General features: G+C 49.4%; 2 protein-coding genes across 4 annotated transcripts in view; one reads left to right on the top strand and one right to left on the bottom strand.

The window, feature by feature from the left end:
• Positions 1-834, top strand: part of CUNH1orf226 (chromosome unknown C1orf226 homolog) — a 15134-nt gene extending 14300 nt beyond the window's left edge. For both annotated transcript variants that reach the window (XM_077760056.1, XM_077760055.1), the window contains exon 3: positions 107-834. In XM_077760056.1, coding sequence (XP_077616182.1) covers positions 107-581 — 475 coding nt within the window. In that variant the 3' untranslated portion in view covers positions 582-834. The remainder of the gene's footprint in view (positions 1-106) is intronic.
• A 10645-nt stretch (positions 835-11479) lies between these two features.
• The window catches only part of SH2D1B (SH2 domain containing 1B), a 31163-nt gene continuing 17131 nt past the window's right edge, over positions 11480-25511 (bottom strand). Inside the window, exons 2-5 of one of the 2 annotated variants that reach the window (XR_013334146.1) lie at positions 20400-20463; positions 17391-17547; positions 14827-15414; positions 11480-14238 (exon numbers count right to left, since the gene is read on the bottom strand). Coding sequence is in view for 1 of the 2 variants with exons in the window: in XM_077760054.1 (XP_077616180.1) it covers positions 15377-15414; positions 17391-17547; positions 20400-20463 (259 nt within the window). In the remaining variant the exon portion in view is untranslated. Of the gene's footprint in view, positions 15415-17390; positions 17548-20399; positions 20464-25511 lie in introns of both variants that reach the window. The other variant, XM_077760054.1, reaches the window with a different exon arrangement.

Here is a 25511-nt window from a genome sequence, read left to right as displayed (position 1 = left end):
GGGGGGGCCGGGGGGGGGGAGGGGCTGCGGTGGGTGTGGCGGGGGGGGGCGGTGCCGGGGTCTCGCCATCCTTCAGGCTCACGTGCGTGTCGCCTCAACCCCGCAGGCCGGCCCTGCAGGACGCAATCCCTCGGCTGGCCCCTCCGCCTCCCATTACCAGGAAGCGAACGCCTCGGGCCCTGAAGACCACGCAGGACATGCTGATCTCGTCGCAGCCCGTCCTGAGCAGTCTGGAGTACGGGACAGAGCCGCCCCCCGGGCAGCCCCAGGACCCCCTTCCCGCCGACCGGCCCGACGTCTCCGCGGAAATGGCGGGTAGGGGCGAGGCTCTGCCCAACGGAGAGGTCTCCCTGTCGGTGCCTGACCTGATCCACCAGGACAGCCAGGACGAACCCAAACTGAAGATGACTGAGTGCAGACGGGCCTCCTCCCCCGGCCTCCTCGAGAGAAACGGCCTCAAGCTCAGCCTGAGCCCCGTGCGCCTGGCCGAGCCGCCGGACGACAGCGGCCCCCCTTCTCGGGCTCGGACCTCCAGCCTCGACAATGAGGGCCCGCACCCAGACCTGCTGTCCTTTGAGTAGGGCCCCTCCTCCCTGCCAGGCTCCCCCTTCCCCTCTGCCACCTCCGTTCCTGGTGCCCCCTGGCCCAGCTCCGCGTCCTCTTGGCCCCTTTGTGCAGAGATCAGCACTGATCCCCTCGCGTGGGGCGTGCGGGGCCAGGCCCCTGAGTCGTCCTAGTTAAAGGCTCCGTCTGCCGGATGCTAAAGGGCCAGGCTGCCGCGTGGGGGGCCTGGGGCATCTCTGCTCCCGGGCAGCCGGGACTTCCCACTGGCCTNCCTGGTTCGTTTCTTCTGCCTCTGGAGGGGGGCCTCTGGCCGAATGGGGAATGGATGGGTTTGGCTCCGATGGACCCAGGCCTGGAACGCCACACACCTTACCCCTCCTGCACCCCTTTGGGTGCAGGCCGGAGGATGCACTTAACCAGGCCTGGGGCCTGGGCGCAGCCGTGTGGCCAGGGGTTCTCAGGGCGTTTTCCACCTGCCCAGTTGGGGAGCACGCCAGGCCCCCCGGGGCTGAGCGCTGAGGAGGTGCTGGGGAAGGTGATGTGAGCGGCCACTCCCCGTGCACAGAGGGAAAGGCCGGGCCCCCTTGCCCTGTGTGAGGACAGGGCGCAGCAGGCCCCATCGGGGCAGATTAGCATCTTGCTTTGGGGGAGGGCCTGGGAACTCGGCCTCCAGAGAACCCAGAGCAGAAGTCACGGAGAAGTCAGGGTGAGGACAGAGCGGCTTTCCAGGGAGCACCCCGCACCCCGCAGCCGGAAGTGACACGGCTCTAGGCTCTGGGTGCCTGCGTGCAAGAGCCACGGTGATGAGGGAGACTGGGATGCAGGAGCCTGGCCAGCTGACCCTTCCGCCCTGCAGGGGCTGCTTGGTTCTGCCTGTTGCCTGGGTCTCCCTGCAGGGACCTCCGCCTGCCTTCCCTTGTCCTGAGGCCACACAGTCCTCTGCGTCCCTGTCCCTGCCTTTGGGATCCCCGTGGGGCACTGACACACCCCCATGCGAAACATCCAAGCTAAGTCCTGTAGACCTGGGAGCCTGGTAGGGGGTGGGGGGAGGGGGCCCTCCCCCCGCCCCCCTGCAGCGGCCACGGCCTTGCCACAGCCTTCCCACCCCACCTTCCGTCGCTCCGGACAGCGAGGCCTCACTGCGTGCTCACACGGAAGCCCGGTCTCCCCCACGAGGGGCTGTGTGTCCCGGGGGCCCCCCTGCGGGCCGTGGTGCAGCGGGCAGTGACTGAAGGTCTAGACCCCGCCTTGACTCCAAGAACATCACGACCACGTGCTGCCGGACCCCGAGGCTCAGAAGTTCTCAGGACCGGCATTTGGAAGCCTGTGAGTTTCCCCAGAATGGCTGGAGTTTTGCACAAGACACAGAGCGGAAACACGTGTGCAGGGAGCCTCTGACCGGAAGCTCGGTTTGATGCTCTGGTGGGAAACCTGCCAGCCCTNGGTGGGGGGGGGGGGGGGGGGGGGGGGGCAGGTGATGGCAGCCGTGTGCGCAGAGAGGTTGCAGGCCCCGGGCTGGCTCAAGCCCCTTGCTCAGCACGCCACGGCCGGCCACTGCTGAGGTCCTGGCCCTCAGGTTCAGGGATAGCAGGGAGCCCTATCGGGTTGTCCCGGGCGTGGCCAGAATGACCGCGGAGCTCTCGAGGCTCCAGGCTGCAACCTCTCTATGATCTCTACCCTGGCCATCGTCCGGCCGAGGCAATGCCACCTGGGGTAGGGGGGCTTGAGCCTGAAACCCCACCCGAGATGCTGCAGACACCCCCCGGTGCTAGGGGCCAGGAGCCACCCCCAGACAGCAGCAGCGACCACTTCTAATCCTGCTGAGGGTCTTGGCGAAGACCGGTTCTCTGTCCAAAGCCCCACTTGGCTTCCCATGTCTGTCTCGACAGCCTGACCTTCCTGTGGTCACAGCGGGTCACCCAACCCCCCCTCACCTCCCCCCCACACACACACCCAGCTTCTCTGGGAGCTTCTCTGGGAGCTTGGCCCTTGGGTGGCCCAGTCTACACAAGGGCAGAAGAACAAGAGTGAAAGACCCACTTCTGTGTCTGCATAAGGAAGTTGGGGGCCCGGAGCCTTTTCTCTCCCCGTTCCTCCCCCAGCCCCACACTGTACCCCCATAGTCAGCACGTAGCTTTCCCCTGGCAAATCACAAGTGAGCTTCCAGAACCTGGCAGGTGGGTGGCACGTTCCCCGCACAGAGAGAAGCGTGTGTGTGTTCCGCGCGTGGACGGTCTGAAGACAGACGCGCACAGCCTCCATCGACTTCAAGAACAAAGAGGTCGGCCCCACTCTGGGAGAGGAAGAAGATTGCAGATCTATTCTGAGTATTTTCTAGAGATTTTATATTTATATTTTTAGTAGTTTTCTGGTAGAAGGAAACTGCAGAAATAAAATGATCTGGTTTGGTTTTGCTGGTTTGGTTTGGTTTCTCTGGACTGATGGGAAGTGGTTGGTCTTCTGGAGGCTGAGTTGTTGAGTGGAGAGCTTTGGCATTTAGGGTTATGAGCCTGCACTGGGGTGGGGGGAGGGGCGCTGCTGGCTGACCTCCCACCCAAGGCCCACGGGACCCTCGTGTGCTCCCCTAACTGGCTAAGTCCCTCTTCCCACCTGACCTGTGGCTGTTTCAGGGGCTCCTGAAACAGCCTGTTTCAGGACACGCGCAGGCAAGCCCCCTCCTCGGGGAGGTCACGTGGACCCCGGATTGTCCTCTAGGCAAGGACTTGACCTGGGGTCTACGGCCCTCTTGCACTGGGGAGGGGACAGAGCTGTGTCTGCGCACACAGACCTTCTTCAGAGGGACCAGAGTCCCCATCAGCAAATGTCCACAAACTTCCCGGAGCTGCGGACGGGGGCACTTGCCCACACTGGGGCGAGCTTGGCACTCGCTTGCTGAGAGAACGCGGCTTGGAGAGGCGCCGCCTGCAGCCTTGCTCCCCCCCAGGCCGGTGTCGGGCCCAGGGACCCAGAGGACTCTCACAGCTGAGAGTCAGCCAGGCCTCTAACCACCTGAAAAGGGAGGAAGCGGAGAGTGGATGGGGGGGGGAGGAAAAGGCCTTCAGTCTGTTCGCAGAAGCCAGACACATTTCTAAAGGGGCAAGGACGGGGCCTCCCTGCCCAGCTCTGTCCCTGGCGCCTGCGACGAAGCCCGGCAGTTGGGTTCGACAGCACGTGGAGTCCCAGGCTCTGCATCAGAAATGTCTCGGGCAGGAGTCTCCAGCCTTTTCCACGCTGGATTCCACTCTTCCGTCTCTCGGGGCGTGCAAAGAGACAGTGGGTGCTTTCAGGTTGCCCTCTCTGCACTGGGCACAGAGCCCTGTCCTTGGAAGGCAGGAGAAATGCAAAACCAATCCAACCCATTCCATGCCTGGGCGGGGGGAGGGGGGGGCAAAAAAGAAAAACAACAGAAACGCATTGAAAATACTTACAATAGCAACCTTTTCTTTAAGTGTAAGCTCCAATGACTATTCCTCAGGCAACTCTTCCCCTTGGGTGGCTCCGGGGTTTGCCTCCGCGGGCATTCAGGTGTGCGATGTGCCGCTGATACGCCCTTCTTTTCCACGGTTGTGCAGGGTAGTTATTTTTGGCAAAGATTAAATAGGAAAAACTGTTGCATAAAAAAAACCCTTTTGAAACTTTTATGTGTAAAAACGGATGTGCACCTCTCACTCCGAAGGCAGTTCTCTAGGCTGAGCGGTGGGTGGTCTAGAGAGTGAGGTACAAGGATGCATTTGTTCAGACATAACCAAGTCCCCGCTTGAATGGAGAGCTGTCTGGTGCACGGTGCTGATGTGGTGGAAAAGGGATGCCTGGTTTTCTCTCTCCGTTGGCAGTGGGTCACGGCATCATGGACCCGTCCCTCCTGTGATGCTAACAGGCTACATTAGCAGGGTATCAAAATACAACGGAAGCACCAAATGGGGGAAGTGGGGGCCAGGGGCCATTAACTTCACCTGGACCTATTCTTCCTCCAAGCTTAATCTTACAATAATTGCTGAAGGCAACTCATAAATCAGAGGCCGGCAAGGAACCCACTTCGTTCCTGAAGCCTGTGCGTGTGCCTGTCGGGGAACCCAGGTTGGTTTTCAGAATTAATGGAATTACCTCATCAAGGACTGTGCCTCAGAGGCTGCTCCAAACTCCAAGAACCCCCTCTCGTTCAATTTGCTCCCGGGCTTTGGAATCCCTTTCGAGTCTGTGGATCCTGGGAGTGTTCTAGAACTCTCGGTGCTTTGACTCCCTGTCTCTACCACCACGGAGCATCCCAGCCTGGCCGGCCGAGGCTGCTGGTGACTCAGCGACGATTTATCTTTGAGCTCTGGGCCCTCAGCGTCCCCTGGGCTTCACTCAGCAAGCAGCATGTGGGATGCCCCCTGCGGAGCCCCTGCGGCAGCCTCCCTGTGAGTGGGCACACAGAATTAAGTCCTCACAAAGAAATACGGCCTCGTAGATGAATCTCGCCCTCCCTGATGGTGACCTAAGTGCAGATGGCATTTCGTGGCTTTTCTCTCTCCCAAGGAAANCACCCCCACCCCTTCCCCTGCTGCTGTTTGCACTGGGGGCCCCCCGTGAAAGCCCACGGTCCCCACCACTGACTTCCTGCTAATGAGAAAATTCCTCGGCACTGGTATCTAGGGCCCGTGCCTCCTCAGAGACAAATCCCCTTTGTGTCCAGCTTATCTCCAGCTGCTGCCATGATAAATGGTCCAGCTCAAGGGAGGCAAGGGCAAGCCTGTCCCACGAGACGAAGCCCCTGGCTGTAGACAGCACAGACAGGGAGGCGAGCTCCAGGAGACGTTTAAAGACCAACCCCAGGCTGTTTGCTCCGTCGTGGAAGGTGCCTAAGGAATCGGGCCGTTAGGGTAGGAAACTGCCAGCATTTTCTCCTTGCAAGAGGCCAGAAAGGAGAACAAAACAAAAAGGAACCTCTCAGCAAATTGCAGCTTGTTTTTTTGGTGTTGGGTTTTTTGGGGTTTTTTTGTTTGTTTGTTTTTTGTTTTTGTTTTATTTTGTTTTGTTTCACTAGTTAACCGCCCCGAAGCTCTCAGTTCCGTTTGCTGCCTTCTTCCTCAAAGCACCACCTTACGCTTTTGGGGTTCCTATTATGTAACTCCTGTCTGGTGGGGAAGCCCACCTCATGGGCTAAGTCATGGCAACTTAGAAGATGTTCCCTGGGGCCGCCTGGGTGGCTCAGTCGGTTAAGCGTCCAACTTGGGCTCAGGTCATGAACTCGCAGTTCGCGGGTTCAAGCCCCGTGTCGGGCTCTGTGCTGACAGCTCGGAGCCTGGAGCCTGCTTCAGATTCTGTGTCTCCCTCTCTCTCTGCCCCTCCCCTGCTTGTGCTCTGTCTCTCTCAAAAAATTAAACATTGCAAAAAGAATGTTCCCTGTGGTTCCCTGGGAGGGCTAGGTTGGTCCAGGCCCCCCGTGAGGCCCGTGGAGGAGCAGCCTGGCCTTTAGGCATGGAGGAAGGTGAGCTCCATCATTCCTGTGACTGGCATGTGGCTTCAGCTGGTGTTTGAGCTCCCTCTTCCCCCTGAGCCCCCAGTGGACGGACCCAACTGCTCGATAGGAAAGCTCAGAAGGAGTCTGGACTACCCATCTTGTACTAGCTTCCCAGCATTCTCCGGGTTATCTGGCAAATTCTGTTTCTCTCAATCGTCCTTGCTCCGTTTTAAGTGCTGGGTCCTCTGTGTCAAGATCATCTTTGCAGCAGACCTGGTGAATTTTCTCTAGCCCCGGCCACTGTCTGCCACTTTCCAGGAGCTGGGTCTGCGGGACAGGGCGAGCGAGCCCACAAGTGAGGAAAGCTGGAGGGTGAGGCTGCTGCTCGCGGCCCCCACCCCTGTCTCTCGCCAATACCTTGCTCATCACCCGCAGCGATGTGGGTACCGGTGGGCTCTCTAGATCACCCCCAGCCCCGCCCACCTGGCCAGCTTCCTCTCCGGCCACTGCCTCTGTGCGTCAAGCCCCAGTCCCCAACCCTCAGAATCGCTTCCACGGCTTTTGCGTCAGGGCCGTCTGTCTGCCTGGTCCCTCTGCCCGCCTTTCTCCTTCCTCTGACGTTGCTGGGCTGCCTTCTCTCATTTCGGCTCAGGCATCCCTTCCTCCCGGAGTCCTTCCCAGCCGCCTCTGCCCGCCGTGCCATCCGTGCGGCCTTCATCCTGGCACTTGTCAGGTGACGTGGAACGGAGCCCCCGCCGGGTTTCCCGCAGGTCCCTGAGCCTGAGGGCGGGGGCTCTAACCCCTCTAGCCCCTTGGTCCACAGCCCAGCCCCTGGCTCGTCTCAGGATCTTGCTAAAGACATGCTGCGAACTGAAGTCAGAGAACGTCTCATTTATTCCTGAAAATTTTAAATTTTTTAAAAATATTTTTATTTCTGAGAGAGAGAGAGAGAGAGACAGTGTGAGCAGGGGAGGGTCAGAGAGAGAGGGAGTCACAGACTGAAACAGGCTCCAGGCTCTGAGCTGGCAGTCAGCACAGAGCCCGACGCGAGGCTCGAACCCACGAACCGCGAGATCATGACCTAAGCGAAAGTCGGACTAAGCCACCCAGGCGCCCCTATTCCTGAAAATTTTAATACATGCATCACCCACGCAGAATCAAGTGCTAAATAGTGTGAAACAGACTAGGCCAGGCTGCCCCTGGGGTGTGGGCAACACCAACACCACGACTTTCAGCCCCTTCNGACTTCAGGGGATTGAGGGCGGCCACTCTCAAAGGGGAGAATGATTAATGGGCCAGGGCGTAGGCCATTGGTCTCCAGCCACGGCCTCCATTCGTGCAGGCCCCTGGGTAGGTGCCACCTTGCCGCGGAGCAGAAGCCGCCACGGCGTCCGGCCTGATGGGAGAAGGGTCACGCTTCAATGCCAGGCCCCTGCCCGGCTCCCCTGGTCGCTTCTCCCACTGCTGCAGTCCATTCCAGGTCTCAGTGTTCCTGCTTTACCACTTCGGGCTTTGCTGTTGGTGCTTCATTATCACGTTCCTCAAGTTCCTGTGCGTTCCAGGAATTGTGCTACTCGGTTCACATCCATCATCTCATTTGTGTTTCTCAGGAACCCTGTAAGGGGAGTCCAATGAAGCCCATTCCTCAGACACAGCTTCTTACTGCATTCAAAGAAAGTCACACACACGATCTCGTTAATCCTCACATCCTGTGGTGTAGTTGTGGCAGCCCCATTCACAGATGGGTAAACTGAGGCTGGGGCAGCGACAGAGCCTGAGACTTGGAGCAGAAAATGGGCAGCGCGGGACCTGGCGGCCTGGGTCTGTAGAGCTGAGGACAGGCGTCTTCCTCACCGCATGGCTCTTTTCTGTTTCCATCACACCAGCGTGATAAAAACTCTCAGGACGGGGTCATGGCCCAGAGATGTCTTTTTGAGTTGGACCTTCTCCAGGGGCGGATGCATTTTCATTAAACACTGAGTATTCGGGTAGGATAGGAATCAGAGACCATTCACCAACCGCCTCATTTTATGGAAGAGGAAAGAACAAAGACTGTACTTTTTCAAAGTTCGCCGATGCTGGCGTGGTCTCTGATTCTCCCACAAGACCCTACGCGGGGAGAATGATCACCCCGTTTCCTAGGCGAGGCTGACCAGAGGCTAAGGGAGTTTCAGCCCCCTGCCCAGAGTCACTGTGCCGGTGAGTGACAGAGCTGACCACACTGCCTCTTGAGAACACCCATTCACAAGGGTTTGGGTAGGAACCTGCTCTATGATTTGTAAGAAGTTCAGCCCCAGGCAGGAGTGACAACTGTATTTCTATTAAATTTCCAATTGCCAGTGGGGAAGCCTGGCTCACACACTAATCCTCTTATCGACACTGGAGATGAAACATCCAAAGAAGAAGGGAGTATTATCCCAAGGAATGTTTCATTATAGCTATGATGGTTCCTCACGGTGCTTTTTTTTAAAAAAACACCCCCACCCCAAAAACCAGTAGTTGTTTTCTTGGTGATTGTCTGCCCTCTTGTGGCTGACTTTAGGCATTGCAGCTTCTGGTAACGAATTTGCAAAAGGCGACTTTTCCTGGTACTGATAACTATGAGAAAAGCACGATATCCGTTTTAGAGAGGCTTGTCATGTTTCTCAGGTCATTTCCGAAGATCAACAAATAGTATGTAGGGAAAAAATAGAGGACACTTCTTAACAAGAATTCCAGTAGGAGAGAAGATGAAGGGAAGGTTATCTTTGGGAAAAGAACAGTTTCCAAAAGTATAGAAAAGTTAACTGGGCAACTGTGTGGCTTGTCGGGGAGGCACCCGGCTTCGATCCAGGTCATGATCTTGAGGTTTGTGAGTTCGAGTCTTGCGTTGGGCTCTGTGCTGACAGCTCAGAGCCTGGAGCCTGCTTATCCTGTGTCTCCCCCTCTCTGCCCCTTCCCTGCCCGCTCGCTTTCTCTCTCCCTCTCAAAAATAAAACAAAACATTTTTTAAAAAGCCTTGAGAATAAAATGGCATATGGACTTTCAAACAGGAAAGGAAAAACTTATATTATATTCAGACACATTACTGTGAAATTTAAGATCATAAAGGCAGACTACCTTTAAAATTTCCAGGGAAAAAAAGGATCAGCTAATAAAGAGAATCAGATTGACATTAGACATGTCAGTAAGAATCCTGGATACAAAATGATAAGGGGTTAAGATTTTTGTGTTGTTGAAAGAAATCACCTTGAGCCTATATTGCATGCTCAGCTCAACTGTTGTTTAAATGAGCGTAAAAGAAAGATGTAGGTGTATGAGAGCATAACAGGCTTACTATTCAGTGACCATCTTTGCTAATACTCTTGGAGGAAATATTCTGGTAAGAAAAGTAATAAACTCAAGAGACCGCTATGCATTTGAAAACATATAGGACGTAAGGGTGAGAAATTGACTCTGTATAGTTTATTATTTAAATGATGAAGGTACCCAAAAGGAATAGATAATAATTCAAATTTTGGATAACGTCGGAAAGCAAGTGAGTGATGATGGTAACAGAAGTGAAATGAGAGTGTGCTTGATTATAACAATTGATCTGTCTTAAATATTGTAGAGAAAAGCAAATATACCCGTCTTAATAAGTTAAGGGAGACCACCAAAAAATGTCTTTTAAAAAAATAAGAGTCTTCAAGTTAACATACGTAAATGTGATCTATTCACTGGAAAGCAGAAAAGGAGGGGTGGGGAACAAAATGCATAGTAAATAGAAAGACTAGTAAGATTTCTATCTTAGTTCAGGCAGCTATAATAAAACACCATAGGTTGGGCGGTTTAAACAATAAATATTTCATTAGAATCTATTTCTCACAGCCCCAGAGGATGGGAAGTCCAAGGCCAGGTGCCCCAGATTTGGTATCTGGTGAGAGCAGGGCGAAGAGCCACCTTCTTACGTGTGCTCACAAAGCCTATCTAGGTGCTCACAGGTGGAGAGAGTGTTCTGTTTTCTCTTCTCCTCAAGGCCCTGATCCCATCGTGAGAGGGGTTAGGGCCACCCTCATGGCCTCCTCTCAACCTAATTACCTCTCAAAGGCCCCACCTCTCCCTCACATTGGGGATTAGAGCTTCGACAGATCTGGGGGACAGGCGACACTTTCATCTCATAACAATGGCAGAAGTCAATTCCAACAGAACAAATTGTAATAAATGTAAGTGAATTGACCTTGCCAAACGAAAGGAGACAATCTTGGGAAAAGATTAGATCCAGCAACATTTTGTCTACAGAAGACAGAGTTAACACAAAAGATATGAGAAAACTTAAAAACAGAGGGATGGGAAATTATCTGCTAGAAAAGTATGAATGAAAAGAAAGCCAGGGCAGCAATTTTAATATGAAGAAAAATATAATTAAAGGCAAAAAAAAAAAAGATGAAGAGAAGCACCTCATATGATAAAAATAGATTAAGATGATTATAAAATAAGTATAAAAAGATATACACCTAAAAATATGACATTAAAATTGTTCAAACATGTATATGAAGCTATGGGGGCCAATCTGTACACCAACTACTGTAATTCATTTCTATAAAAATATTTGGTTTGCATGATTTATAATCTTGACTATATGGGGGTGGGTCACAAGAATGAACTTTAAAAAGAAAAGGAAAAGCAATTCTCAAACAAATGAAGTATTCACAGAATGCTCACCAAGGACGCATCAGAAGTCAAGTCAAACCATGTTATCAAACTATAATGCTTTACAGTTTGGAGTCGACACAAAAATAAAAGCTAAAAGATCTGTTTAAAGACAATGGCAACTACTAAATTGGTCTTGGATTGAAGAGGACGTTTTAATAGAAATTAAAAATACTTTGACCTGAACGGCAATAAACGGTACTAAACCATGAACTAAAGTANATATATGTGCATAATCAATGGCCAGGTTGGGGTACATGGGTGGCTCAGTTGGTTAAGCATCTGACTTCAGCTCAGGTTATGATCTCACGGTTCCTGGGTTCAAGCCCCACGTTGCACTCTGTGCTGACGGCTCAGAGCCTGAGGCTACTTTAGATTCTCTCTCTCTTTCTGCCCCTCCCTGGCTTGGACTCAGCACGGTCAATGCAGAGCTCCATGAGAAGCACCATCTCAAAAAACAGTGAGATCATGACCTGAGCCAAAATCAAGAGTTGGACGCTTAAGCAACTGAGCCACCCAGGCGCCCCTTTAATGCAAAAAATCTTAAATGAGGTATATTCACTTATCAAATCCAAGAGATTATTGAAAATAATACAGCATGGTCAAGCGAAGAAGTGATTTTAAAGTAATTTACCTCTCATGGAATGAAGATAAAAGGAGTATGACGATTTCAGTAGGTGCAGAAACCAGTCACTTAACAAATTACAAAACGTTTCCAATGAAAACAACGAGCGTGGTGGTGAAGCGGAGAACATTTCTAAACATTCCAGGCAATGCTGGGACCCACACAAGAATGCCCCCTTTTGTGATTACTGTTTAATGGACACTAGCAGGGAAACACGGACAATAAGCGCACAAGTGTGGAAACAGAACAAGTGTGGTATTATTTACAGCGGACAAAATCATTTACATAGAATTTACAATTCAATTTACAATAGGATCAATAGGTAAACCGGAAGATCCAAACAAGAGAGTAAACATTTCTCCACTGCCATAGACTGCTAGAGATGTGAGAAAACATGTGACAGAATCGATAACAACTAAAAATAATTAGCAGTTAATCTAACAGAATATACAAAACTCTTATAGTGAAAATTTGTGATTCCATTAAAAGAATTAAAAAGACGGGGCACCTGGCTGGCTTGGTGAATTAAATGTCCAACTCTTGATCTCAGCTCAGATCATGATCCCAGGGTCGTGAGTTCAAGCCCCACATTGGGCTCTGCTGGGCATGAAGCCTACTTAAATTTTTTAAAAAAAGAAATGACCCGAGTAAACTGATGCAGCATGTTATACATGGGACAACATTGCAAGAATGTCTGTTTTCCCTAATTACAAATTCATTGCAAATTCACTCAACATCCCATCAAGATGTTTTGAGCAACATAACATATTTATCCTTAAATGTATATGGAGGAACCAAGGTCCACAGATAACTCGGCTTGAAAACTAAGAGGGCACCTATCCTACCAGCCAATGAGATTGGAGGATCGGAACCATTGTGGATAAAGGCAGAACCATAAATCAGAGGGGAAATTAACGATTAAGCAGGTTGAAATGCTTAAACCATATGAAGAAATACAATGTTGGAAATACCTCTTCCCACATACAAAGGTTCACCCTGGATTCATCCTTGATTTGAGAAATATTTATTGAACACCAACGAGGTGTGAAGGGCTTTTCTAGGTACTGGGAATGTGTCAGTGAAGAGCACAAGGGTCCTTGCCATCCCTGAGACCTTAACTGCAGAGGGTGAAGGCATAAAAGCAAGTAAGAGAAAATGTAGGATAATGTTTTTCATGATCTCCAAGTAAAGAACTTGCTACAGAAGAATCAAAAAGCACCTGATGGGGTTGACTACATCATAATTAAACATGAGCTTATCTTGTGACCGTATAGAGAAACTCTCTCACACTTCCTTAGGGGGACTCGTTCAAGGTTGCTTTCGCAGAGCATTGTGCTGGAACGGCCCTAGACGTCCACTATCCCTAGAGGAACGGATAAGCGGGTGGGAGCACACCACAGCATACCATGCACCATTTCAGAATGTGAATTACACTCTGGGGCGCCTGGGTGGCTCCATCAGTTGAATGTCCAGCTCTTCATTTCAGCACAAGTCATGATCTCACGGTTCGTGAGTTCGAGCCCCGCATCAGGCTCTGAGATGATTTTCTCTCTCTCTTCCTCTGACGAGTGGCCCTCCCCTGCTCACGTGCACATACTCTGTCTCTCAAAATAAATAAATAATTACACTCAGCAATATAGACTAGAAGCAAACATGGTATTCAGTGAGAAAAGTAAGAGCATAATTGGAACGATACAATATTGTGTATGTAAATATAAAAGACGTATATTCACAACCGATGCGGTTCATTCTACAAGGGCGCATACATATCCAGGGTAGATATCAAATAGTATTGAGCGGCTGCGTATGGGAAAAGATGTGAACATTGGAGTGAGGGACAAAGGATAACAATGAAATAAAACAGAAGAAAGGTCTTGCGTGGATTGATGGTAACAATGAGTTAAGAACTAAAGGATGTGATTAACCCCACCCTCCATATGTAAGTCCAAAAAAGAAAGAGAGGGGGAGAGATTCCCACTGGAATTAAGAGATGACCAGAGGATCCAATGATCCTTGGATTGGAAGGCACCTTAAGAATTCAGGCAGTCTAATTTCTTCTCGGGGCAGGACGCTTCTCTCTCATATCCTTGGAAAATATCACCCTCGACTTAAACTACAACACGGGCAGGCTCTTCATATAAGATCATTCTAGTGAGTTCTGAGTTCTTTTTGCTATACGGCTAAAACTGCCCTCCTACAGATAGCCAGCACTGGTGTGAGTTCTGCTGGTAGGCATTGTACCCTCTTTCACAGAACAGCACCTCAAACACTTCATATACCTGCCATTGTTGTTTCCTGGGTCTTTCCCCTCTCCAGTCCCACCTACTGAATCTTGCAACTGCCCTTCACGTGACTCCTCAGGATCTTCTAAAAAGATCATGAACATGACATCAACATCAACTACTCAGTTGAGAAATGTGCTGAAATCCTGCGGGGGACCAAGCATCCTGTAAAGTGCTATGCATGGATGCTCAGAAAAAAGAAATCACTTCTGTGAGAATTACGACTGCAAGGTCTTGAACTAATTGTCTTGTTCCACTGGGTTCGGAAATGAATGAAGCTCAAATAAATCTCTGCTATCTGGAACGAGTGGCTACATTTTAGATATTGATTTATTCAGTCATTTGTTCAAGAAATGAATATATTTTCCTTGGCACCGAATATATTTTCTGGACCAAAGATTGCTGTGGACTCTGGTGACTGACACATGCTTCTTTGGAGGTGGAATCAAAGACTGGGGACAGAACCCCAGAAGTGGGCTTGCTTCTGGCGCCCTCAGCTCTCTGAATATGGTGGCTGTATTCCACTTCTTACCTACTTGGTAATAGCTCTGGATTTCTTGTGAGCCAAAAACTCAGAATGGCTCCCACTTTGGGACTGCAGCCACCATGTCTGTTCCTGTCTTCTGGAAATCTCGAGCTCCTCTCTTTAATACCTTTGGAAGATAAGACCGGGACGGTAAAATGAATCACTACGGTTTGAAGATCGGTAAGACAATAGGCACAGAATTTGACACATTGCACGCGAATCGGGGTGTAACTAAAATGTTGAACCAAAGGACTTAGAACCGACTCAACAAACCCTTCAGGGATGTGCTTCCGGTCAGAAAGTTCTGTGAACGGGCACAGCTCTACGCACATGCATTTCCACCCTGGGGAATATGAGGGAGACCCAACCGTGCTTTGGAGGCACATAGAAGCTAACGGGAACAGGAACCACGCGTAGGAGGGTATCTTTAAAATCCCCACAGATACCAGCGCAGGACAGAGCTACATCCATGCTGCTGACGTGATTCATGCATTCGGGAAATTGGGCGAAACCAGGGAGAAAAGGTACCCGTGGATGTGTTTGACAGGAATATCAAGATTAGTAAGAAAAAGAAGGGGAGCTAGAATGTGGGGGAGAAGGGCGTGGGGGAGGGGTCAGGGCCCCCATCACCACCAAGACCAGGACAGGCAGGTGCGGAGACCGTGTTGGCTGTTTGGGGGGTTGGAGACCCTGATCCCGTGCCAATCCCGCGTACATCTCCGTCACCCCAGGACTCCTCGACTCCACCGGATACAACTGGGTGCAGCGCAGAGGCAGGGGCATGCCTTTGTTCTACAGAAGAAGAAATGGAGACCCAGACTGGGGAAGAGGTTTATCCGAAGTCACGTAGCCACAGGACTGGAACTCAGGCTCCTTGCTCATGGCCACGCGGCCAAGCGCGTTCTCTTCTGTGTGAAGCCGTGCTTCCGACTGCCTGGCCTGAAGGAGGGTGTCACCCATGATGTAGTGATATCTTTAAGAAGTCAGGGAGAACTGGTTCAGGCCGTCCTGTTCCAAGAAAGAAGAGGGCTCAAGGGGAAAGGGGCTTCAAAGCTGCTCCTGGTGGGTGCGTGGGAGGTAGGGATGTGGGGAGCGATTTCTCTGAGGCTGGTGGACAGAACATCTTCAGTCCCCCAGACCAGGAGAGTCTGAATAGTTCGCTTACAGCTCAGCATCCCAGACCCACATCTGCAGGAGAAGCAGGGGCGCCAGGGGGAGCTGTCGCCCCATGTCTTCCCAAAGCGCTTTGGTCAGTCTCTTTATCTTCAAGGCAAGACCTCGACATAGTCGCTGTTACTGTTCTCTGGGGAAGGAAACAGAAGACCAGCCGTGAGGCTCAGCGCCCAGGAGTCACGCCGACCAACCTCACTCCAGGCACAGGACAACCCTCGACTGATGCATCAAAGCGACATCTTCAAGGGCTGGGGTGCCCCGGGGAGCTCTCCTGGCAAACTGGGGGCGGCGCTCTTTATAAGGTTGGGCATCCGAGGTTCCAGCCCCAGACGCCCCCACTCGCCGGCAGAAAGCCTGTGGGTCCCTCAGACTGAGAGCATCTGAAGCTTATTCTAAGGAGGCCAAGGGAAGGGAGGAAGACGATGAGCTGAGGAGAGGATTGTCTCCCCTTTGGGCAAAGCGGAAGACTTGGGGCTCACCCACCGGGGCTCATCAAGCACGGGCAGCTGGGGAGGGGAGACTCCCGCCCAGTTCTTAGGGGAGGTCATTAAAGGACGCTCCCCTGGCATTTGTGATTATTTTATCATTGTTGGACTGATACTAGCACTGCCCCAAACACCCTCAGCACACGTACATTCCGGGCTTTCTACCTCTGCCCCGGCTTTGTGCTTTTGTTCGGTAAGTTTTGGTGGAACATGGCCATGGGACTATACCCATAGTCAGCCCTATAGGAAGTGACTTTGTGTGTGCAAAGGTGCACAGTCCCCTGCAGGGGGCAGGGGACAGAGAAACAACGGCGGAGGAGGGGGTTTATTATTATTTTTTTACTTTATTTTTTATTACTTTTTAAAAGTTCATTCACTTATTTGGGGGGTGGGAGACGGACAGCGAGAAGAGGGAGGCAGAGAATCCCAAGTGGGTTCCGCACCATCAGCGCAGAGCCAGACGTGGGGCTCGATCCCACGACCGTGAGATCACGACCGGAGCTGAAACCGAGAATCAGACACTTAAGGGACTGAGCCATCCAGGTGCCCCAGGGGGATTTATTTTAATCATTAAAAACCCAAGCTCTTGGGCTCCCGGGTGGAAGAGCCAGTTAAGCGTCTGACTCTTGATTTCGGCTCAGGTCATGATCTCACGGTTCTGGGTTTGACCTCCACTCTCCCTCTCTCTCTGCCCCTCCCCTGCTCGCACCATCTCTCTCTCAAAAGAAATAAACTTTATTAAAATAAATAAATAAAAATAACCCATGCTCGGTTTCGTAGGGAGGGGAGAAGCTCGCCCTGGCACCCCGGAGGGTGACTTGGCTGCGGACCGAGTAGAATGTGGGGTGATCTCAGGCCCCCTGCGGCTCCCGAGGTAGCATGTCTCCTTCCAACGCCCGCAACCTGGCCACTCATCACTGAAATCCCGCTGCTGGGGAACGTAGCCACACCACCACCGTGAGAAAACAGGGGTGAGCTGAAAATGTCTCAGGGAGTCTGAGCTAAATTCAAACCACGCTGACCCTACCCACACTAGAGAGATTATTTTCTGGGAGCAAATTCAAGGGGGATAAGAGAGTCATTGCAGCTGCTCATTTTGAGAGGCCTCAGCGTGGATTCTCTGCACTTAGATTTCCACCGTGGCTCAATCCCTTTAGGGATGTACCTGAAATCACTTGTCCCCTAACACTACGTAAGTGAATACTTGGCAAATATTGAGCAGGATGCAACAGTACGAGGCTTGGAGAGGGCCTCGAAGTAATTTTCTCATTTGAAAATGTTGCCTGCTTATCCACCTATTCCCCAAATGGTAGTTGGCACAAGGTCATGGGTAGAGTTTAAAGTCAGCTCTCCCAGAGTGCCCAGGGGATGCGAGGGTGTGGGGGCGCTCTCGCTCTCCTGACTCCCGAGGGGGAGTGCTCCATGCACTGGACACTTTCCAGAGCTCGAAGACACCGCTGCCCAGCAAATGGAAATTGCTCTAAGTGGGTGAAAGCTTTTAGGACACAACAGAAAGGGCTGTGTATCTGTAGAAATTCCACAAAGTCAGCCAGTGGAAGATAGGGGACTAAGGTTCTTCTCGGAGCCCCCCCCCCCCATTAAGAACTTTTACTGTAAATACCATCCAACTTTATCTGTGATCTTCTCCATCGCTGGCGGGAGCCGGTTTTCTTTATTGGCCGTACAAGGTGAACCACCAGCCCTTGATTTGGTTTCTCAAAAGCAGAGATCAATTCCTTTAGGTTTGGAAAGATCTGTTTGGGAGCACCTTCCACGGTCTGCCAAGATACAAGGAGATCGCTCGTCACCTGCGATTGCAAGTGCAATGTGACACTTCTCAGAGAAGTGGTTGTCAGGGCTACCTCTGAGCTGGCAAACTGAAAACAAGTGGCTGGCAGTTCAGGCTTAAGAGCTCACCCCGATGGGGCGCCTGGGGGGCTCAGCCGGGTAAGCGTCTGACTCTTGCTTTCGGGTCAGGTCACGATCTCACGGTTTGTGAGTTCGAGCCCTGAATCAGGCTCCGCACCTGCTTGGGATTCTCTTCCTCTCTCTGCCTCTCTCCTGTGCATCCTCTTTCTTTCTCTCTCTCTCTCTCAAAATAAATTACAAAACATTAAAAAAAATTGCACCAATGGAAATACACAGAAACCTTTGGTTTTAAGACCAGCCTCTGATTTGAGCTACTGTGAGGAAGAAGGATTGATGATCAAGGGGTCCCACGCTGGTCTGCAGAGCTGAGTGAGCCCCCATCCTCAGCAAGTTTATCTGGGGCACTTGTAGATATTTCGCCGAGGGTACCCCTCTGGGAGCTGATGTCAGACACTGTGCCTTGTATGTGTGGGGTGTTTTTAATTTTAATTTCAATTTTTTAAAAACTTAAATCCAAGTTAGTTAACATATAGTGTAATAATGATTTCAGGAATAGAATTTAGCAATTCATCACTTACATATAACACCCAGTGCTCATCCCAACAAGTGCCCTCAATTAAAAAAAAAAAATTCTTTTTGCATTTATTTAATTTTGAGAGACAGAGCACAGTGGGGGAGGGGCAGAGAGAGAAGGAGACACAGAATCTGAAGCAGGCTCCAGGCTCCGAGCTGTCAGCACAGAGCCCGACACGGGGCTCAAACTCACAAACCGTGAGATTATGACCTGAGCCAAAGTCAGACGCTTAACTGACTGAGCCACCCAGGCACCCTAACAAGTGACCTCCTTAAAGCCCATCGCCCATTTAACCCATCCCACCACTCTACGCCCCTCCAGCAACCTTCAGTTCGTTCTTTGTATTTAAGAGTCTTTTACGGTTTGTCTCGCTCTCTGTTTTTATCTTATTTTTCCTTCCCTTGCCCCGTGTTCACGACTTTCTTGATGATCACGCTGGTTCTCAGATGGCCCCGTGTCAGACTACAGACAGGTGCAGTGACCAGAAGTTTCTCTGACGTGCGGTGTGGTTAACCTTCATCAGAGATGCTGGCAGGCATTGAAGCAGCCCGGGGGGAAGTTGCATATAAGGTCATCACTTCAACCCAAGCCACCATCCACTCCCCACGGGCCTCCTCAGTGAAATGGCTCCCGTATCTGAGTTATAACTGACTTCCATGCCTCTCTGCTTTGTCCGGACAAGAGACAAAATACTGTATTAAGGAATTAGCACAATCTCCCAAAGCAGGCACAACAAAGGAAAAAAGTTTTACTGTAAGTTGCTTTTGAACTTATATTTTGAAATATATTTTGAAATTTTGAAATAATTTCAGACTTGAAGAAAAGTTGCAAAAATATTTTTAAAATTTATATGTATATCTCCTTCACCCAATCCTCAAATGTTAACATTTTATTGTATATGTTTGCTTTTCATTTTCTCTTTCTAAATATATACATATATGTGCATATATAGTGATACATATATACATATGTTTTTAATTTTGAGATTAAGTGCAAACAAGATAGCTCTTTACCCCTAAATACTTCAATGTTTCCAAAACAGCGAGGACATTATGTGTCCACTCTACAATCATTAAAATGAGGAAATTAATCTTGATGTCATGCTGCTTACTAATCTACAGACCTTGTTCAAATTTTGTCAATTGCCTCAATAATGTCCTTTGTAGGGAAATGAAAAATTATATGTATACACACACACACATCACACACACATACATTATACACACACATATATCACACACATACATTACACACATCACACACACATACATCACACACATATCACACACATACATTACACACATCACACACACATACATCACACACATATCACACACATACATTACACACATCACACACACATACATCACACACATATCACACACATACATTACACACATCACACACACATACATCACACACACATATCACACACACATGCATTACACACATCACACACACACATACATCACACACATCACACACACACATATATATATGGATATGGATATATATGTGTGTGTGATGTGTGTGGGAATCATTGTATATTCTAATTTCTTTTAGATATTCACAGCGAGCATTAGCATTTTGAAGATTCTGAGATATTTTGCAGTAAAAGATCTGCTTAATCATGTCTGCAAGTGTTTCAAAAAATTATTTCAGGATTCTGTTAGTGAAGATTCAGTTATATTTATTATCCTCGACTTCCTAAGCCAGAGAAATCATTTTAAAAGAAAAAGGTTTTCTGCTTAGTGCTCAGGAAACCAGAAAAATTAAAGAAACCCCTAAGATGCTAGTTCACGGACGCGCCCCTTGTTTCCTTCAGCCGGGGAGCTCATGTGGCTGCCTGTACATTCAGACCTCTCCCCGCCTTCCCGCTCCATCCCGCCCTGGCCGTTGCATCTTTTTCTAACTGGACAGTGGCCTCACGTGGAGGCCAGGCTGGTTCATTTGACTCCAGGGTCATGCGCCTCTACGGGTCTGAACAACAGCCTTGATTATTGAAAAATTCTCCCTATTTCCCCCAGAGAAAGACAAGGTTCACTATTGATTTGCCTCCAACGCTGCATGTTGCTTCCCTTTCTAAAATGCCTCCACGTGGCCACATCTCAGGTTCAAGAGATGCTCTGATTCTTCTCCCCCCGACCTTTTGTTACTGATTTTACGGCAGTTCTGGTACGTTCTTACCTGTATGTTGTAAAACCCATGTCTCTCTTTGAAGATTCGGTATGTGTAGACGAAATTTTTAAACCTGTGGAAAGATAACTGTGTGAATCATAATATTCTGTTTTTTCTAATTTATGTATTTATTTTGAGACAGAGAGAGTGTGTGTGCGTGTGTGTGTGTGTGTGTGTGTGTGTGTGGGAGGGGCAGAGAGAGAGGGAGAGAGAATCCCAAGCAGGTTCTGAATCATGGCCTGAGTGGAAATCAAGACTCGGACGTCCAGCCAACTGAACCACCAGGCAGCCCATCATAATGTCCTTACGTGCAAATCCAAGTAGCGTCTACCTGTCTACTATGTGCACGGTGGCTTTGGCAATCTTAGTCCTAGAAAGAAACTGATCATTTTCAGGCAATCTCATCTGTGGGAATTTGAAAGAGACAAAGGCTTGGAAACGGGGACCCCTATTCTGAAGGTGGAAGTCAGGGCTTGAAGCCAAGAGGATAAGGAGAGAGAATTTACTATTTCCATGGTCTTCGTACTTCTCTCTAGTTTTTTCACTTACCTCTAAGTCGATACAACATACAAACTGCCATTGGGCCGTTCCTGTACTGCTCACCAAACGATGTGACATTGACCTCGATAGAGATCGTTAGTGTCGATTAAAGCAAAGAACGGTGAGAGTCCGGAAGTGGTGCCACGGGCTAAGTAATCTTCCCAGAATCTAGATAACAGACCCAATCTGACAATTTCCAAAGTAAGACATAGCATCCATGCATTGCCGTATTTCTCCAAGATGCCATTGATGTAACGTGTTAATTTAACAATAGCTTTCCGGGAGAAAAATGCATACGTTAAATGTTTCTATCAACCTTCAACATGTTCTGATTCCAGAGACATATTAAAATGTAAAAAAAAGGGGGGGGGCGGGGCACCTAGGTGGCTTAGTTGGTTGAGTGTCTGCCTTCATCTCAGGTCATGATCTCAGAGTTTGAGCCCCACATCCGGCTCACTGCTAGACAGCACAGAGCTCGCTTTGGATCCTCTGTCCCCCTCTCTCTCTCTGATCCTCCCTGCTCACACTCTCCCTCTCTCTCAAAAATGAATAAACATTTATTTAAAAAAGTAAAAAGAGAGAGATTATAGATACTGACATGAGGTTTAAATTATCTGATGATCCTCCACCACCACCACCACTTCACACCTATGCCAAGGAATCATTGGACTGAACTAAGAATTTAAAAAGCTGCATAGAGCTTTAAGGTACAGAAGACCTTATTACTGATTGTCTGAAGGCTTTGGCAATGGACTTCAAATCCCAATCCTTTTTGTGTGGTTTCCTGAGGCCAGAATAGGCCAGTGGGTGTCCCCAACGCACATGTGTGTGCAAGGAACACACATTTCACAAGACCCCTTGTCCACATGTGATAAAGTGTCCCACATCTGGGAAGAAGTCTCAAAAATTTCTTTTCACAGACATGTCATTCAGATCAGGATCCAGACGAGGTCCACACATTGCATTTGGTTGATCACATAGTTCTTTGAGACGCAACTATCACACATTAAATTCTTAAATGACTTCTTTTTTATTACGCTGTTGTATTATCAGCTAAGACAATCTCCACCAGAGGAGTGTGAAAGACTCAAACAAACGGAGCTTCTACGTTAACTGGCCCAAAAGCCGTAGACTTCAAGTTATAAAGACAGACACTGCTCAAATCCAATCTTTTCCTTTGCAAAGCGTTTTTAAATTTTTTTTTTTTTTTTTTTACCATTTACTTATGTTTGAGAGAGAGAGAGACAGAGCATGAGCAGGGCAGGGTCAGAGAGAGAGGGAGACACAGAATCCAAAGCAGCCTCCAGCCTTCGTGATGACAGCTTAGCACAGACGCAGGGCTCTAACCCATGAACCGTGAGATCATAACCTGAGCTGAAGTCAGTCACTTAACCGACTGAGCCCCCCCAGGCACCCCTTTGCAGTGCATTTTATATGAAATAACAAGCCATGTTGCCACAGTGCTTTACAAAGAAATTGATCTATTGAACTTGCGATACCTATATGCATTGATTTTGGAATGTTTCGAGGAAAATATTTTATAAGAGATTGCAGAGCATCTACTTTATATGACTATAGTGTCATTGGGTAAGTGTAAAAACTCATTTTTAAGGGGCGCCTGGGTGGCTTAGTCGGTTAGGCGTCCGACTTTCGCTTAGGTCATGATCTCGCGGTTCATGGGTTCGAGCCCCGCGTCGGGCTCTGTGCTGACTGCCAGCTCAGAGCCTGGAGCCTGTTTCAGTCTGTGATTCCCTCTCTCTCTGACCCTCCCCTGCTCACACTGTCTCTCTCTCTCTCTCTCCTAGAAATAAATAAAACATTTAAAAAAAAACCTCATTTTTAAATAACCTCTGTCCTAATTATTTTTTTTTTTAATTTATCGTTTTTGAGAGAGAGAGAGAACGCACGTGAGTGGCGAAGGGGCAGAGAGAGAGAAGGGGAGAGCAGATCCGAAGGGAGCTCTGTGCTGACAGCAGAGAGCCCCGCGTGGGGCTGGGACTCAAGAACCATGAGATCATGCCCTGGGCCAAAGCCAAAGCCGGACGCTTAACCGACTGAGCCCCCACCCCCAGGTGCCCCTAATTATCTTATTTATTTATTTATTTATTTATTTATTTTAATATAGTTTATTGTCAAGTTGGTTTCCATAGAACACCCAGTGCTCATCCCCACAAGTGCCCTCCCCCGTGCCCTTTCTAATTGTTATTTTATAAATGCCACTTATAAAACTTATAAAAGAAATATAGTTCTTCCAGCAAACATTCACACTAAAGATACACAAAAAGGCCATGTTTATCCTAGGCTGTTGCCCATCACCATTGGTGACAGGGAGCCCCCTCTTCGGCTACAAAGCTTATAGTCTTGCCTCCACTCTCTGCCTTGAGTCCCCTGGGCTCATCTCATCGTGCCCCTTATCCCTGTCGTCATCATTTATAAGAGCCCCAGTCTTGCAGGGCACTGACCTGTTCTTAATCATCCTGTCACCTTGCTCTAAAGGAAACCTGGCTCTGCCCCCAGGCCCCCCCCCCCATTTACATGGCTGCTTCTTTCTCCCAAAGCCCACTCCCTGCAGGGCCTGAAGGGGAGGTCCATGTTCCGGTGCTCAGCTGTTCCCCTCCTTCCTCCAAACCCTCAGCTTTGAGTTTCACGTCATTAGATTATGTCGCCTGCCGACTCCCCCTCCCTGCTGCGGCATCTTGTGCCCCTGCTTACTGCCACTCGGTCTCCACGGCCTAGCTCTTAGCCCCCCGTCGCTACCTTCAGTGCTATTCCTCCCTCGGTTTCCACAGTTGTAGTTCACATGTACGTTACCCTGAGACATTCCGGTTTCTCACTTCCTTCAGCTCTTCTCCAGAGGCCTCGTCCTCCACCTACATCAGCCACTCACTCCCATGCCCGTAGGGCGGTGGGGCCCAGGGCAACATTAAAATGCAAGGCCCCTTGTTAAACAGTGGTTAGGAATTTCTTTTTTTTTTTTAATATTTTTATTTATTTCTAGGAGAGGGAGAGAGAGAGACAGCGTGAGCAGGGGAGGGTCAGAGAGAGAGGGAGACACAGACTCTGAAATAGGCTCCAGGCTCTGAGCTGGCAGTCAGCACAGAGCCCGACGCGGGCCTCGAACCCACGAACCGCGAGATCATGACCTAAGCGAAATTCGGACGCTCAACCGACTAAGCCACCCAGGCGCCCCAGTGGTTAGGAATTTCAAGATGGCGACAGCAGCGCATGGAACCCAGTGCAGGACCCTGTGAGCGCGGGGCTCTGTGCAGCTGCATGCAGGACAGGCCGTGAAGCCAGCCCTGCTTTTAACCTTGAACTTGGGATTGCCAACAACCGTAACCATTTTGTCATGTGAGTTTCACACATCCCACTTTCTCGCTTCCACTTCTAGACCCTTTTCCTCCATTCATTGGCCATAGAGCCTCCAATCTATTGGCCCTCCCACTTTTCACCTTTGTCACTCGCCTGTCTTCACTCCCTTGGCCAGCTGACTGGTCTCACTTTGAATTCATGACCACATACGTTCATGACCACAGACCTCCAGTGGGCTCTTAGCCCCCACCCCAGGCAAACATCTCCTTCCCTATTCCCTCAACAGGGATTCTACGCTGTCTCCTTTCTTCTTCTTCTTTTTTTTTAAGGTCTATTTATTTTTTGAGAGAGAGAGACACAGTATGAGCGAGGGAGGGGCAGAAAGAGAGAGAGAGAGTCATAGAATCTGAAATAGGCTCCAGGCTCTGAGCTTTCAGCACAGAACCCGACGCAGGGCTCAAATACATGAACCGTGAGATCATGACCTGAGCCAAAACCAGCCGCTCAACCGACTGAGCCACCCAGGTGCCCCTCCTTTCTTCTTAAACCCTGAATACCTCACCTTTCACTGATGACTTCACAGAAATTCAAGCAATCAGTCTCTGAACTGCCTCAGCTATTAGCCTGTGTCGTCACTTACTCTGCCTTCATTACCATGCATGAACTTTGCATGTTACTCTGGAACTAATCCCTCTTACTAGACTGGATGCCATCCATTTTCATCTATTCAAGGACATAGTTCCAGAAATGTTTTCCTCTGTCTCCCTGATGTCATTAATTATTATTCTTTAGGGGCCCTTTTAAAAAATGTGAGCCAGGGGCACCTGGGTGGCTCAGTGGGTTAAACGTCCGACTTCGGCTCAGGTCATGATCTCATGGTTCATGGGTTCGAGCCCTGCATCAGGTTCTGTGCTGACAGCCAGTTCAGAGTCTGGAGCCTGTTTCAGATTCTGTATCTCCTTCTCTCTCTGACCCTCTCCTGCTCATGCTGTCTCTCTCAGAAATAAATAAAACATTAAAAAGTTTTTTAAAAAAATAAAAAAGGTGAGTCAGATGTGTTATTTTAGTTATAGAACTTTATTAACTTTTCCCACTTATTCAGAAGGTTCTCCTATACAAATAGCATAAATATTTGTCATCAATTTGCTCCAAGATGCTTCTGATTTCAATTGTCAAGAATCAATTGTCATTGATTCTTACATCTTCTAATATTTAACAAATGCCTTGAATTTTTGTGCAGAAAGAAAATGTGAGTCAGGCCATGTCCCT

Source organism: Crocuta crocuta, unplaced genomic scaffold (assembly GCF_008692635.1).
Source record: "Crocuta crocuta isolate KB4526 unplaced genomic scaffold, BGI_CrCroc_1.0 scaffold133, whole genome shotgun sequence".
Taxonomy (NCBI): domain Eukaryota; kingdom Metazoa; phylum Chordata; class Mammalia; order Carnivora; family Hyaenidae; genus Crocuta; species Crocuta crocuta.
The sequence above is the reverse complement of the archived record's forward strand: the minus strand, read 5'-3'. Positions and strand labels throughout refer to the sequence as shown.